This window comes from Gavia stellata, chromosome 6 (genome assembly GCF_030936135.1).
Source record: "Gavia stellata isolate bGavSte3 chromosome 6, bGavSte3.hap2, whole genome shotgun sequence".
In the NCBI taxonomy this organism is placed as follows: Eukaryota; Metazoa; Chordata; class Aves; order Gaviiformes; family Gaviidae; genus Gavia; species Gavia stellata.
The window spans coordinates 28,170,015-28,185,920 of record NC_082599.1 but is presented as its reverse complement, the minus strand read 5'-3'; the positions used below and the strand labels follow the sequence as shown (position 1 = coordinate 28,185,920).

General features: G+C 38.2%; 1 protein-coding gene across 1 annotated transcript in view; it reads left to right on the top strand.

The window, feature by feature from the left end:
* Positions 1-1,611: 1,611 nt before the first annotated feature.
* SLC25A13 (solute carrier family 25 member 13) overlaps positions 1,612-15,906 on the top strand; it is a 77,926-nt gene continuing 63,631 nt past the window's right edge. Inside the window, exons 1-3 of the mRNA XM_059818384.1 lie at positions 1,612-1,671; positions 5,687-5,829; positions 12,387-12,502. Of these exons, the coding sequence (XP_059674367.1) occupies positions 5,720-5,829; positions 12,387-12,502 (226 nt within the window). The 5' untranslated portion in view covers positions 1,612-1,671; positions 5,687-5,719. The remainder of the gene's footprint in view (positions 1,672-5,686; positions 5,830-12,386; positions 12,503-15,906) is intronic.

Sequence of the window (15,906 nt, the reverse complement as noted above, 5' to 3'; positions counted from 1 at the left end):
TTCTTTCCACAAAGTTCCGAATTGCTCTAGAGTACCAGATTTTAAAAATGGGGTTAAAGTAAATCTCTGCTTATGACACAGTGATTACATTTAGGACAGCTTATACTTCAGAAAACACACATATTTAGAGTCCCAGCTTCACAATTACACTTTGATTTTTTGTAACTGCCTCCACACGGATTTCTGTGCAAACACAGAACTAGGATTCCAGCTGTGGACTCTGTCAGCTGAGTCCTAGCATAACTTCAGGTGTGTTTTTTCCCTTTTAAAAAGACTTCTAAAATTTTATAAGAAACCTTATTCATACACTTTTCTTAAAATACTCTGGGGATTTTTTGTGTGAGGTTTTTTTGGTCTTTTTTTTTTTTTAAAAATAACCATTAGGGTGAGGAAAAACTTACTAAAGATTCTTCATTAAATGTATGTGTGAGCATATAATGCTGTTGTACAGGCTTACACAGACTCCTACCATTTTCTGCAGTAGTCTAGTGTGCTACTAGAAATGCACTTGCAGTCACATTCGCCTTTACAGTCTAGAGAGTCAAGAAAGTGGGTAGTCATATTTTATTGATAAAGTTTCTGATACTTAATTCTTAGGTGAGTGTAAGATTTTACGTCTTGCCCCTTGGCTGTTTATTCCTCATTACAGAGATGTTTTCACAAGTTTTTTGAAAACCCAGGTTTGCTTGCAAAATATATTTTTTTTTTATTAGAAATAGATTTGTGTGCTGAATTGTCTTATCGGAAGATAGTTGTTATGTTGGCAAGCAAGACTTTATCAAAGGATCCTGAAGAAAGAATGGGGAACTCTGTAGCAGGTGCAGGCTGAGGGGATGAATCCACTTCCTGCCAAAAGCAGCAAATAGATGGCATAGTATGTCAACGAGGAAAATGCTTATGGGCTTACTCCATAATGGATACAGAATATTTTTAAGTCAGTGTTTTGGAAAAAAAGATCGTTCTAATTATTTTGGGTTTGTGGTGATAAATGTAACTTAGATTTTAGTTGTAACTGGCTGGTTGTCTGATCTGCAGAAAAATCTAGGTACCGTGCTTTCTGAATTTAACTCATCAAAAAGGTCTACATTGTAGGCTTAAATAGTTTAAAATGTTCCAAGTAGGAGGTAGAATTACCAATAAACCAAATAATTACATTGGAATTCAGTCTTTTAGGGAGTTGCTTTCTTGGACAAGTTTGTAAGTCTGAGTATTCTATTCTTGCCATCTATCAGTTGGAGGCTGCATATGGTACGCTGAAATCCTTAGATGAAAGATGCTGGAAGTATAAAAATTTATATGGTAAAGATGGTATAATGTTGAATCCCAGCAGTGAGGTATGTTGAAAAGATTTGATACTTAAATATCTTTATGACTTGTTAGTGTGTGCTTGTTTAAAAATTGCAGGGTTGCATAAGGGAAGCAGTAACAACAAAAATGATTAATAACTTAGTGTAAATGTGAAGTGAGTAAAATAGGCATGGCCAGCTAAAGCAGTACCTAATTTATTGAAGGTGAACATTTATTTTCATCACTGTTGTTTGAATTTTTCCTTTTAAATGACACTTTGACATTTTTTGTATAAATTATGCATATTAATGTAATTGTATTTACTTGTAGGTGGCTCTAACCAAGAGAGCTGATCCAGCTGAGTTGAAAACAATATTTTTGAAGGTATGTATAAAGTAAATATTTTACTCTTTCTGCTTAAATTTTTCATATCTTTTGCTCCTTTATTACAGCATACAACTTTTGATAGTTTTTCCAACCATTAATCATTCACTGTATTATTACCATGTTAGACTTAAATACCATTATCAGAATTGAACAATGCTCACCAAGAAGTCAGATACATTCCTGAGTGATTATTGTATTGACTCAGAAGAAGTATTACTATCTTAGAAAAAAACCTCATTGTTCGGAGAATGGGGTGGGAGTTTCAATATTATTCCTACATATGGTAAAATGTTCGCGTAGACACCTTGCTGTTAGACCGTTTGGTAAACTCTCTTCTCTCATCCTTCCTTCCTTCCTTCAGGGTTATCTCTGCTTCTCTAATTTGTGGAAATATTGGAAATGTTGGGAAGATCACCTTGTGAATTTGTCATTTAACTAAAATTCTTTCTGTGTTGGCCTGCTATAGAAGTACACAAGTAATAAATGACTGGTGTACTTCCTTGCATACTTGAGGGAAGTGTGCTTTGGTGTTTTGCTGGAATATGGTTTTCTTTGACCCGTTTCTGAAATGTAAATAAATATTCCTAACCTTCCTAAGATTTATTAGTACAATGCTTGTATTAGTTTGGTAGTCTAGTATGAAGAAGAGTACAGAAATCGGTGGGTCTGGAGAATACATGTGAGGTAGGTGCCACAGTGCTTCAGGGAGCTATTTTGTCTGAATTATTTTTATGAAGGGGTTGAGTGCCTAAGAGCACTCAATACCTTTCATAGTTCTTCCCTCCAGCTTCTCTCTCTCCAGCGTCATGCCCCACTCTCCCTGCACTTCTTGGCATGTTTTCCATTGTCCCTTGTGAGCTATTATTAACAATATGTGTAGGTGTTACTATGTATATTGCCAGTATTTATAGTTTTATCATATACTGTCAGTATTTATAGCTCTGAAATCAGATTTTCATCTGGAAAAGCCAGAATTTAACTTGTTAAGTCCTGGAACTTGTGTCTGTCAGGAAAGCAAAAAGACTCTTGAAAAAGAATGGGATAACGGGATTTTCAGAGGCAAATGCTTGGAAGAGCAGGAGCAATGCAGCAGAAAAGGCAGACAAGGGGTAGACCGCTGACCCAAGAAGATGGTAGCATTGAGGAAGGGAATAAACATCGTAGAGAGAAGCCTGGTCCCTTCTGCAATATGAGGCAGCGCTCAGTTGTGATGAGGGGGTTGGTTGGTTTTCTGAGAATAGTGTGAAAGTTGTTTCCTACCTGCCTGTGGGTATTCACCTCTCTTGCATTTCTGAAGATTGTAGCTCCCTCAGCTTTCAGTTTTGGTGGATTGAGTGGGTCATGGTTGAGCACACTAAATACCGCCTCCAGCTTCTTTTTCATCCTTTTCTGCTTCCCTTTCCACTTAAAGAAGGGGTCTCAGTAAGGGGAGTAATGAAATATGAGCTGAACATTTTGTTCAGTGTAATACAGAAATTGTCGTGCCGCTTACTACTGAGAAGGAAAAAGGATGAGTGAATGTGGTATGTTGTTTTGTGCTCTACGGATAAGCGATGGCCAGAGTGTTAATTAAGCTGCTTCAGCTGATTGTAAGCAGCAAGGCCAATACAGTTGTTTCTGCAGATTGTGGGATCTTCACTTATAAAATAACTTGACAGCCATTCTTTCTACTTCAATTAAGAATTTAAAAATATGATTCCCAGGTAGGAATGGTAGCCACTGTGTAGAAATAAATATGAAGCTATCAGTTTAAATGCAGTTGATTACAGTCAACTTCTAGAATTTTTAATATATCAAGCCCCCAGTAAAATGTTTGCAAATCTTATTTAAAATGGGGTTGAACTGGTTAATACTTGACTATCTAAAATGTATGGAAATAAGTTACCAAAAAGCCATTAAGTACTATTGTATAATATCAAATTCTCTGTGGGTATAATTGCCAAAGTGGGGAAAAATACAATTGTAAATGTCTCTCCTCCAAAACCAATAGAATTGATGTTTTTCTCTTTTTGTTATGATAATTTCCAAAAGTAACTCTACTTTTTCTAAGTCTTCTACCATAACCCCTAAGAGATTAGATTTTAGTCAAAGTGATCAAGCTGACATTTTCCAAGGTCATTTTCTATATGTAGCATAGAGTACGTGATTGGATTTCAAATATACTTGAGTAAATCACAGTGACAAGAAACAGGGGGACACTGAAACCTTGTGCTGTTTTCTGTTATTGAGTGCCCTAGCAGGGGGTTCGCCTGGAAGAAAAAAATGAAATATAGAAGCATAGGCTGTCTGACTTACTTGATTTGTTTCTCAATAGCAGCTGTGTTAAAAGTTTTTGAGGCTGGGATTCTGAAAGATTCTGTCTTCCTGCAATTATTACATTGAAATCAATTGATCTGCTAGTTCTTATAAAAGTATACAATTGAAAATTCCTTGCAGTTTATCAACTAGAAAGCTTGCGTTACGAACAGCGTCTATTGAAACATGAATCCTTAAATGCTAACCAATATATAGATGCCAAAGCAAGTTAGGTTTTGTTTGGGCTTGCTTCTCTGAAGCCTTGTTTCTTGAAGATATTGCTGTACCTGAATACTCTATTTATGAAACACTAGAATAAAATAATCTACTTACTATTACACTTTGGCATCCCTCTGAGAGTTATATGCCTGCAGCAGGTATAACGGTACTCTGCAGCCACCAGTGTGGCTCTGTGAAATGAAAACTGGCAGTTGCCTTCCCTTAGCAGAGCCATAGCATTGTAGAACAAAACATGTCTGAAGTATGCAACAAAATAGCAATAGGCATCTAATTTATTTATTACTTTAGTGTGGATAATGCTCTGTGGGGAGCTGCAACAATGGTTTATCATCCTACCTTACCTTAAAAAAGAATAAGAAATCAACAGTTGCTTTCCTGTTCTCAGTGCTCATTTGTTATCCTGAGACAGACCTGTTTCCCTTAAAGCTAACACATGGTTCTGCAAGTGTTGCTTGGCATTTCTTTTCCTCTTAATTATTGTCCTTATCCTTTTTCTTTCCTTGAAAAACATTTTTAGGGTTGATTTCAAGTTAATCCTTCTACAGAAAATGAGGGCTTTAAACTTTGAGGGATGACTGAGGAATCAGGGTAAGGGTGGTAACAAAGGCAATTTTATTTATTTATGTATTGTCTCCAAAATATTTTAATGTTCCTTTTCCTTGATATGTGACATGTTATTGGAGGCTTCCCTTGGGAGTAAATACGCTTTGGTCTGTTTCTGGAGTAGTATGCCAGTAACTATGGTATAAAGTGGGAGTAATGTGTGCTGGCAGTGTTTGGTAAGGTCTCGGACCGCTTTTCTTGTTTCTGCAATATGGTGAAGTGCCCAGGTTCTTTCTTTCTCTTACATTTTTCTGCAAATGCTTATTCTCTGGCCTCCTTTCAGCAGTTTAACCAAAGAGGAATATCTGTAGGTTCTCCTTTACTTATAGACCAGCATTGGCTGAAGGTGATGCATGGAGTTCCTCCAGAACAGCACCCTCAGGTGGACACTCCTGTGGGATCATCTACACCACTAGCACTGTGAAGTCTTTTCACAGGTGTAAACCTACCCTCTCATCCCAAAGCAGTCATTTCAGATAAATAAAATATGCTGGAGTATCCTGTTGCTGTTATAGTTTCAGTGGGCCAGAGGTGCCACATACATGTTTGCATGTCTGCTTCTTGTCCAACTTCAAAAAAAACCATTCAGTACTGGAGTATTAGCTCTTTCTAAACTACCATGGAGAAATCGTTGACATGATAAACAAGTAACTGGGTATCTGCCGCTCTTCTGGCTGGGAAGCCAAGCCTTCAGTTGCTCGAGGAACTCCCCACTTACCCTCTCCTGTTTGGGTGTAGGCTGTAGGTTCTTCAGAGCAGAACTGTCTCGTCTGCTGTAACATAAGCGTGCTCCTGATTTGAAACTATGGGTAGTGGTAATAAATACCTGGAGAAGGATGTATTTGATGCACTAAATATTGTATTCATTTAACAGTATGCAAGTGTGGAGAAGAATGGTGAATTCTTCATGTCTCCAGATGACTTTGTCACACGGTACCTGAAGATAATTGGAGATGGTTTGCCTAATGCAAGCACTGTAAAGCTCCTTGCAGGTGTGGTGGATCAGACGAAAGATGGGTAAGTGGTTTTTTATGGGTTTTTTTCTTTTTATGTTGTTCATTTAAAAAATACAAAACCATTCTTCCAAAACAGTCTGATCTCCGAAGGGTGGTGGGTTTGGTTTTTGCTTTTTTTTTTTTTTTTGCTGCACATACATAAAGGAATACAGTATCTTTTAAGTGGATACTGTAGAAACAATGTTTCGGGCTGCATGTACCATTTAGCTGAGCAAACCATTTTCTGCCTACTATGTATTTTTAATTCATTGAACCTTTCATGTTTGTTGGCTGGCTCCCCTAATTCCCTCTTTCCTTTCCTTCCATGAGTCTTTCTGTCTCTGTTTACTTAATGTATTTGTCACAAACACATTCAAATAGCAATCCAAAATAACTTTAGATGGTGTAGGAAGAGATCGTAGAAAAAAGTGCCCCTGCTTTCTTTTGCCGTAGGAGTTAAATGTTTTGCCACTGTTTTTTCCCTTAAGGGGGAGGAGTAGCAACTAAGGTATTTAGGGAGCCACTTTGCAATCTTGGGAAGACAGCAGTGAAGTTGGTTGCACATGGTTTGCATTTGAAAAGCTGACTTTGCCAATAGGCAAGATTAGCTACCCCTCCATCTTCCTCCCCCCTTCTTTAATGAAATCCTAGCTTTTGCTTTTGGTACTTGCCCAGGCAAGCTGTGTCTTCACCCATATGAATGCATTTTTTGAACCCTGCCTTTAAAGTATCTTTAGAGAAACTTTAGAATAATTAGCTATGGACTTAAAGTCTGTAGTTGTGGCATTTTTAGAAACCAGAAAACTTCAGGCATGACTCATATCAGTGGTTGCAGAGAGTAAAATGTGAGATAAATAAAGTATGACTAGAGAATGCAGGCTTCCTGGGGAACAGATGCATGCATAACTGAGAACTTTTGCAATAGTTTCTGTGCTGTCTTTTCTGCTCAGCCAGCCTCATGTATCTGGCAGCCAGACACCTTAAACCTTGCAAACAAATGAATGTGATGATTGTTATCCCCTGTAAAAGAATTCTGTAAAAGGTTATATTGGTAACATTGGCGTGATGGCAGCAAGAAAGTGGTGGCTTCAGATAGCATTTGACTGAAAACATTAAACATTTCTCAGATTTCTTCCCTTGGTTCAATCCCTGCAAAACCAGCATTTTCCAAATTGCACAGCTTCAAATCCATTTTGTAATAAGAAGATTGAGAGTATAATCCATACCTTGTGATTTGGATCTCCCTCACAAGCAGAAGGTGGTGTCAGGAAGAGGAAAATGTAAAACTGTAGCCGATGTGAACTTGTTGACAAGTTGGGATTTCATAACTTGGTGTGATCTTGCAGGAGTTTTGTGGTGTAGTATTGAGGCTTCCAATTGCTGCTTTCTGCCACGGGTAAGGACTGTTTCTGTAGTCCAGACTGTGTAGTGACAGGGGACTGCATGTTCCTAACATGTCTTTGGAGAGTCTCTTCTGATATTCAGGCTGTCTTCTTGTTTAGCTGCTATACTAATATGTGAAAGAATGGAGAAAGTTCAGGAAGTGAATAGCATTCATCTGTCTCTAACCTGCCATTGTAGCATTTTTTGCCACATGGCCAGGCATTGGTACCTTGTTCTAGTGGTGTATAAAGTAATTCTCAGAGTGATCATCTGAAGCAAGGGTCACTTGCTTTTTGGTTCCTGGAATGAATTCTCCTAGGGATGGCAGTAAGACCTACTGGTGTTCTCTTATTGAATTCTTTCCAACTTGGCAGTCCAGAGCTCCTAGTTTTAAAGTGAAGTACAAAACCACTTTTGTTAGTGTTCATTTTTAATAGGCTGGTCAGTGTTTAGAGACTTGCATGGGTTAAGGTCATGAGAGTCTGTTCAGTAATTCAGCTTTATTTCTAGTATAAAATAGAAGGTAGCTTGCAAGAGCAATTTTGTTACAGTGTTAGTGGCTTAAAGTAGTGCAGTTCTGAAAATATTGCTAGGATATTTCTAGAACCATTTATCCACTGTCTCAGATCCCAGTTTTGCTCTGAAGAAGCATCTGTTCTTCATGACTGGTGAGCGTGACCACTCTTCACCAAATGAGTCTGAGCCCAGAATCACCAGGTTTTAAAACGTTTTTTAACTCCTACTGATTTTGGTGAGAAGTTAGGTATAGGTACCAAGTGTAATCAATGAGAAATACTAAAATGGGTAAGTCACATGGGTGAAAGGCAGACAGCACAAAAGCTTCTGTCTCATGAGCAGAGAAAATAGATGGGCAAAGAGTTGCTTACACCAGAACTGAGAAGTCCTGAGTGTGAAGTGTAAAGAACAGTAGCTCTTAGGTGCAATCTCACTGTGGTTGCTGAGGACAAAGTCTCTCATGTAGCTCTAGCACAATTCCTGCATTGCTGGAGATTAAGGATTTGAGGGTATCTACAGGAATTGCTAGTGGTGTGACAAAGGTATGAGACCTCTTAAGGCAGACTGGTGTTCAGTGAATATCTGTTGCCATGCAAGCAAGTTTTGCCTCCATCTTAAGTCAGGGAATAGGGTTATTCGGAAGTAGGCTTTCCTTCTCTCCTCTTACGGAGGCATCTTTATAAGGTTTCCTTTAAGGAAAGGAAATGCTTTTCTTGCCGATGGCCAGAGAAGCCTTTCAAAGTAGTCGACTGGTAATAACCCAGATTTTTTAAAGTATTATATTGTATGGCTGTAGTTTGTATGAAATGGACTTAAGAGCCTTGACTGGTTCCTAGCCTTAAGCTTGTCATTCCTAAATTTAATTGAAAAAAAATGCTTCGTTTGGCTTCAGCTGGATCAGAAACTCTCCCAAAATACAGTGGCTTTCTCATGGCCTGTCAGCAACAGGCCAGGCATTTTCCATCTTGCCTACTGTAACATAGTCTTTTGTTGTACTTTTAAACATCTGTCTAACAAAATAAGTATTTACTGCACATCTCTGTTTGGACTGTAGTAACTAACGCTTTACTGAGGAATACTGTATGCTTTATTTTTAGAAAGGACAAACTATTCAAAAATAACACTTGGAAATGCCAGCATTTTCCATTATTATTGGATATAAATTTATCCTCTAATGCACCAATTTACACTATACTTAGTTTACCTAGGTTGCAGTGTAAAATAATAGATGTAGCTTCAATTTGTGTCCCATTATGTTATCATGTTTAAATTGCTGATACAGTAAAAACATATGCATTGATTTCTGAAGAAACCTCTTCATCATTGCATTTGTGTGTATTTTTACAGTGGATAATGGCTTTTTTTCTTTGCATCGCTACGTGTGGACTTTCTCTGGTGGGAATGCATCATGTCTATGTGGTGCCTGGATACCACGGCTGTGAGCATGAAAAGAAGCAGCATGGAAGAAAGGGGAAAGTAGTAAATAGTGGTCTTGCTGCAGCATACCCAGTTGTTGTGTTTGGACTGTAGCTCTTGTGTGTGAATGTTTTTAAAATACCAGGTTTTCAATCTTCCTGAATAAACTGTGCAATGTTGGCACTGTTAATGAGGACGTGAAGGTGAAGGAAGTCTTTGACCAGTTGGGTAGGATATCTTCAAGACCAAAGTAAAATTTTGTAAACATTTCAGCTTCCTCTCTTTGCACTGTTAAAATCACTAAGCTTTCCTCTGCTTTTGTAACATAAATGAGCACTTGTTTAGTTAGATAAAATAACTCTTAAGTAGTATATTGAAGTCCATGTTAATATGTGCTGTTTAATGACACCTAATTCAGTGAAGGGTTATGCTAAACCCAAAAGGGTGATGCTAAACTGGAGAGAAAATGTGTTACCCAGGCAACTACTCTTGTGCAGTATAGAGAAGTGAGCATATGGCTATGTAGTACGCATTATTTCAGCATCTTTAAGCATTAAGAATCACACGTGTAATTGACTGTGAAAAATTACTGCTCAGCTACTGTATTGTATGGTCATAATAGAAGTAAATGAATACGTCATTGTTGTTAGAATAGATCTGTTGGGAATCACTAGCAGGCTAGTCTACTTAGGGAGCAAAAATACAATAAGAAGAAAATAGCTGGTTTAATTAACATGTAAAAATTGGGTTAATTTGAATTCAGCTGGCACAGCAGATATTAATGTCTCTTCTTTAATAGTCACAATTTGTAGACTTTTAATCTTCCTAGTGCTATGAATAATTGTTTTTAAAAAATGATACGGGGTTATTTTAAGCATCTATCTCTGACTTATTAGGGGGGATTTATTACTTGCAAGTACTGACAAAGAATGCTTCTACCAGTATAAATCTTGTGGCAGTGTTAATACGTGAAGTTTTAATCAAATCCAGGCCTAATAACATAGAATATGTTACTAGCGTGGTGCTAGGATTCTGCTGGGCTAGGTGCTGTATTTCCTTTCTGTTCTGTCATCACTGTGTTGGGATCTGTTGGTAGGGACATATGGTGGTTGTTGTTTCACACAGAAAGTGGCTTTATCAAAATGGTGTTGGCAGATATTTTACATTTTTAATTCTAAACAATCCTATTCTAGAGTCTTGTCACCTGCTGTCTATTTTGTTCTTTCTGTGTGTGGGCTTTATAATCTTTGGGACAGAAGAATTCAGTGCTTTGTATCTGGTTGCTGTTGTGGAAGTTGTCAGGTATATAACCAATAATAATGGATAATAATGAGCTTTTATAACCTGTAAGTCACATAGTAACAATAAATACACATAAATGCAAAACTACGTAGGTTGTGATATATTGGTTTAAAATTGAAGGAAATGTTGCGGTTTTTAAACTTTCTTTTGGCTTAGGAGAGAGAGAAGTTTTCTTCCATTTAAAGACTTGGGTATCTGTGTATTCTGTGTCTGACAGTGGGGAGTACTGAGAGCTCCCAAGGAGCTTAAAATAAACAACTCGATGGCCTGCCCATGTGCTAATGTGTGCATATGTAGTAAGTCATTGGCTTCTTTGCCAGTAACGGGTCAGGCATGCTTATATGTTTACTGGCATCATCAATTGTGAGTTTAATATTAAGAATACCCAAAGAGGTTTCTTTTTATTTGTTTCTCACACTACATAATAACCTATGGTGGCAAGTTCCCAGAGGTAGTTATTTGTTAGACTATTTCTGACTCTACCTATGCTTTCTTTTATTTAGCGCATATATATTGAGGGAGGTAACGTAGAACAGTTTTTTTGGCCTTCTCTGTGCCGTGCTTTTTTTTAATGTCCTCTTTTGTTCATCATCTTGTGTTTTCTTGTTCTTCAAGGAAATCAGCTTCTGTTACCTGATGGATGTTTGGCTGCTGACGTGCAGCAAGCACACTTCTGTGTGACTTGAAATTAATTCCCTTAATACAGGGTGACTGGAAATTGCTGTATAGACATGGGTCATCATAACTTGATGGAACGAATGTCTTTTCCAACCTATTCAAACACTTTGTTCTTCACTGTTATTGCATACTGAGTGGAAGTTTTCATTGAACCGGCTGCAGTGTCATTTTGACTAGAAGTCCTAAGGATACAGTTCATTTCTCATAGAAAAAAAAATAAATTTGTTTTTGTGTGTGTTTCTTGACGTTTATTATGTTGAATTTTGTGCAGAAATAAATCTTTGTTCCTCAGCTACTGCGATATGAACCCATTAAAGGTACGTGCTTGCTATGCTGACATAAAGCAGCCTAGAGAGAGGGCAATCTTAAACTTCCCAGATGGCCAGCAGTCCCTGCAGCCACATATTTGAAGACAATTTCAAACTGTACAACCTTGACATTAAAGAAGTAGCAAAACAGAAGAATGGTTGGCCTTTGCCTCTTTAAGAGTAGGGGTTTGATCTCCATTTGAACTCTTGGGTGTGACCCAGAGAAATTAGAGCTGCTCAGGGTCTTTACTGTATCAAATCTACTGCTGGAAACAATGCCAAGTTGTCTAATTATGTGTTTCTGCTTATTAACTAACTTAAGGAAGGGCACCTCTGCTTTTATCTCTGCTCTGCTACTGCACTTGCGTATTGGGAACCTGGCTGTAGTGATGAATTTGAATAAACTGCTCTTGGGCTGAGGAAGAACCTGCAGACTACTGCTTGAAATTTTTGACTCAACATGCAGGACTGCAGGGCTGTGATGGATGACTAATAAGTTGCTAGCAAACAGATAACACATTCTGATAGGTTCCTTCTGAAGTGAATGGCAGCATGTAGGTCTTGAATGGATTTGCTTTACAAAAGCCTTAAGTACTGAGTCTTGACGGAAGTTACTCATATCTTTATTGGCTCTCTGTCTTGCCAGTGGAGGGAGGTAGGCTCCCCCAGAGGGGAGTTCAGTTAGATGTTAAAGCTGAGGTGAGTAGCCACACTGAGCACTTTGCTTATTTTATGTTCAGTTGTGACTTGCTGAGAGGAATAGTTCCTTGTTTAAGTCATTTCCATCTAGTGACATAAAGGCCTCCTGACAGTGTTGGTGATAGGGCATTTTAGGATAAATTTTAATCCCTATTGATAACATTTTGTACACATTTTGATTGTGATCTTATTTCTTTTGTATAATCTATGTTATATTTTATTTCATTTTTCTGCAAGCAAGTGGCTTCATAGCTCTTCTTTTTCCTTCATCCCTTAGATTGATATCCTTTCAAGAGTTTGTGGCATTTGAATCAGTCCTTTGTGCTCCAGATGCGTTGTTCATAGTAGCCTTTCAGCTGTTTGACAAGACTGGCAAAGGAGAAGTTACTTTTGGTAAGACTGTTCTTAAATGTACACTCCTAATTAAAAAATCCGTACTTATGCTAAACTCTGTTTCACCTTCTGTTACCATAGGAAACACAGTGATTGGTAGTGGAATTACGCGAGTGCCAAGCAGCTTTCTGGCTGTTTTTTAAATCATTTACATGTGCACAATATGAAGTCAAGGTCATGGTCATCTTCATGGTTTTCTCTGGAGAATTGGTCACTTCTCTTTTTTTTTCTTCCTCAACATGCTTGTGCAGGTCTTCAGAACAGCAGTGAAAGGTGGCTATAGGAAATGATTGTAAAACCGCAAGAAAGTTGCCAGAAGACTTGGGTGAATGTTGAGTCTGAAATTACCCTGAATTATTTTTTGTTTAAATTGGCTATATTTCAAGCTGGCTTCCTTTTAAGGCTTGAAACTCTCTTCTGTGAGGTTTTACAGTAATAAATCCATTATTACCTGCCCGTCCACACACCCCCCACACTCCCCCCTAAAATTCAGCTGTGCATTGGAGGTGTGGTGTTTGCACTCGCAACGTGAGATATACTCAGGCCAGTTTAAAACTTGATTATGGGGACTGTTTATTTCTAGGTACCATAGAGACAGCTTTTGATATCTGCAGGACTGTCTGCCACCTGCCTAATGATAAGGGCCATTCTGTCTGGAAGAAGGATTCAGAAATTAGCAGTTTTGAGTAACTTCAGACATTGAGCTTGCACTTCAAAAAGTTTGAGGGATTTTTTTGCCCTAGGTACCTACACTGGATAAAATTGCTATTTCTAATCTACATTTGGACACGGTTATCCACATATTTCAAGTTTTATTAAGTGGTTGTTAAACAGTTTTAAGTAAAAGGAAAGTCGGATAACATTGACTCTTTGTCTTTCCAAAATGTATGGTTCACATGTCCTGTGTCTTTTGCTAGTATTCCCCAGATATGTTTTATGCTCAGTTAAAAAAGCCCTTTCCTTTCTATTTGAACTGCAAGATCCTGTTACCATTGCTTGAAGCATCATTGTGTTCCTTCTACCATCTCCAAAAATCTGTGTTTGAAGTTGTGGCTGCTGAGAAGACTTGCTGTCTCTCCTTGTGTCTGTTTTGGTTTTTCATTATTTTGATTGTCTGTTGAGGTTGTGAAAGATGGGCTTTTTCTGTGCAGCATTACTTGTTAGAACAGCTTTTTTAAAATTACTACAGATGCTAAAAGATTTGAAAGAATTTCAGGAGAAAGTTCTGCTGATCATAACCTTGATGAAGGAAGTATTTTGTGCCTAACAGTCTTGTGCATGTATATGGAGAGAGAGGCAACGAGAGACGGCATGCTTTTAAATCAGGAGGGCACGCATATTTTGCAGAGGTTTTGTTCCAGCACAGACAAACCAGGGTTCCTGGAATGCCTGTGATGTGCAGGTTCTTGTCTGCGTCAGAGCCCCCAGTTGCTTGGAGCACTCGTTAATAATCTAGGAAGAACTGCAGTCGTTTGATCTGAATGCTGAATCAGTCCGACTTAACTTTTTAACTCTTGGCATTCTTGTTTGTGTTTTTCCTGCTGGCAAATGCTTCCCTTCGGGTTTGACACAGTGAGTCAAGGGATTTGTTTGGCATTTGAAGTCCATTGAAGTCCTTCTAGTGATGAGAGAAACTCCTATGCCAGGCTGTATTTAAGGTATTTGAAAGAGGAGACATGCCAACATTGGCAGAACCTCAGATAGCTTTTTTTAATTCCTTCCTCTCCCCCCCTGAAAGCATAAATGCATTTGTAACTTCTGTATAGTACCTTGTGGCTACCACCCCAGTAACGCCTGGAGTGGGGAGGATGTGAGAGCTGTCTCAGTGTTGTGCATTCTCAGCAGAAATGGTTCACCTTTAGAAAAAGCTAGTTTCTATTTTCTATCATAAGAAAAAGGCCTTTTTTCCCCCTCTTATGAAAAAACCCCTAATATTTTAATGAATAAATTATTACAATACTATCCTATAACTTTGCCACTCAGTGCCTCAGTCATGTGTCTTTGAGGTTAATTATGAGATCTTTTTCCATTGACTTGAATGAGAGTGGGATCAAGTCCTTATCATAGTTAGGAGACTTAAATAGGGGTTTTGTATACTGTGGAATTACAGTGTGAAAGGAACAGAAGAAAAGGAAAAGGATCATTTTTCACTATACTGCTGTTAAGTGTTGTATCTCAAGGATCCCATTGTAAGTCTGTATCTCATTTTATTGTTGTATAGAAACAGCATGGCTTATCTGTGCAGTCATTGTTTTTTTGTATACTGAGATAATGGTAGAAATATTTTAGCTTATACCAAACGGATTATAGGGCTTCCCAGCTGTGAACTTCACATTTTCTACTAGGCGAATAATCCAAATCTTACTCTTCTGCAGGTGCGCTTAGCTTGGCACCTTCGTAAAACCAATTAATAATGGGCTTTGCGTCAATGATCTTTTACATTGAATGCCCCAACCAGGCTGTGGATATTTAGAGAAATGTTCTGGGTAAAGAAGTTCCAGTATTTAATACTTTGTACTTACTTTTCTTGAAAAATGCTGCACTCTAACTTTAGCTTCTGGGCTGCAAACACCTTTGTATTTTAGCCATATGTTGACATCTCTACAATTTTAAATGTTTCATTTCTTTCAAGTTACAAGTTAACTGTACCTGGTTCTTTGACAGAGCTAGCATCTTTTTAAAAGAGCTGATCTGCAAGCAGTGTGTGTATGGGGGCGGTGGGAAGTATTGCTAGTTTATTGCTTTTTGAGGTGAATGAAATGGCCACTAGTAAATTAGTGGCCAGTGGCTGACTGAGGCTACACCTGGCCGTTGCATCATGTTATAGATTTATCTGCTGCTGAAGTGTCAAAGCTTTGACGGTTTGCAAGGAGTTAAAGCTCTCAGCAGGAAAGTGGGAGGAAATTTAGCTGGCTTTTAAATTCAAGGCAAAGAGCAAACCATTGCTTCTTACTGTTGAGTGTTGACAGGCACATAAAAGCTGATAATGTAAGTCCAGGGGTTTAAGAGACTTAGTAGAGTTGCTTTTTTGTCGTATGACTGTATTTTAATGCCTCATTAAAGAAGCAGAGCCCTTTGAAATTCTTTACTAGATAGCGTTTAAAAAAAGGTGAGATGGTTGGGTAAAAATGTCAGTGTTTAAAAACTAAGTCGTCTTAACCTCCATCTCTAATTTTGGATGGCTAAATGAAATGATGGGAGCTAACAGTTCTGAGCTGTGAATAACGCAGAGGTGATATCCAGGGACTAGAACTTCCGTTTTCTTATACCAGTTCTCACAGCCCTAGTGAAGGGCAAAATAAGTGTTGTCCATGTTGGTTTTGCTCACAGAGAAAGCAAAGGCACAAAAAGAGATGTGACTGCTCGAGTCTGTGCTGCCAACCGGCGTTGAACCTGGCTTTGAA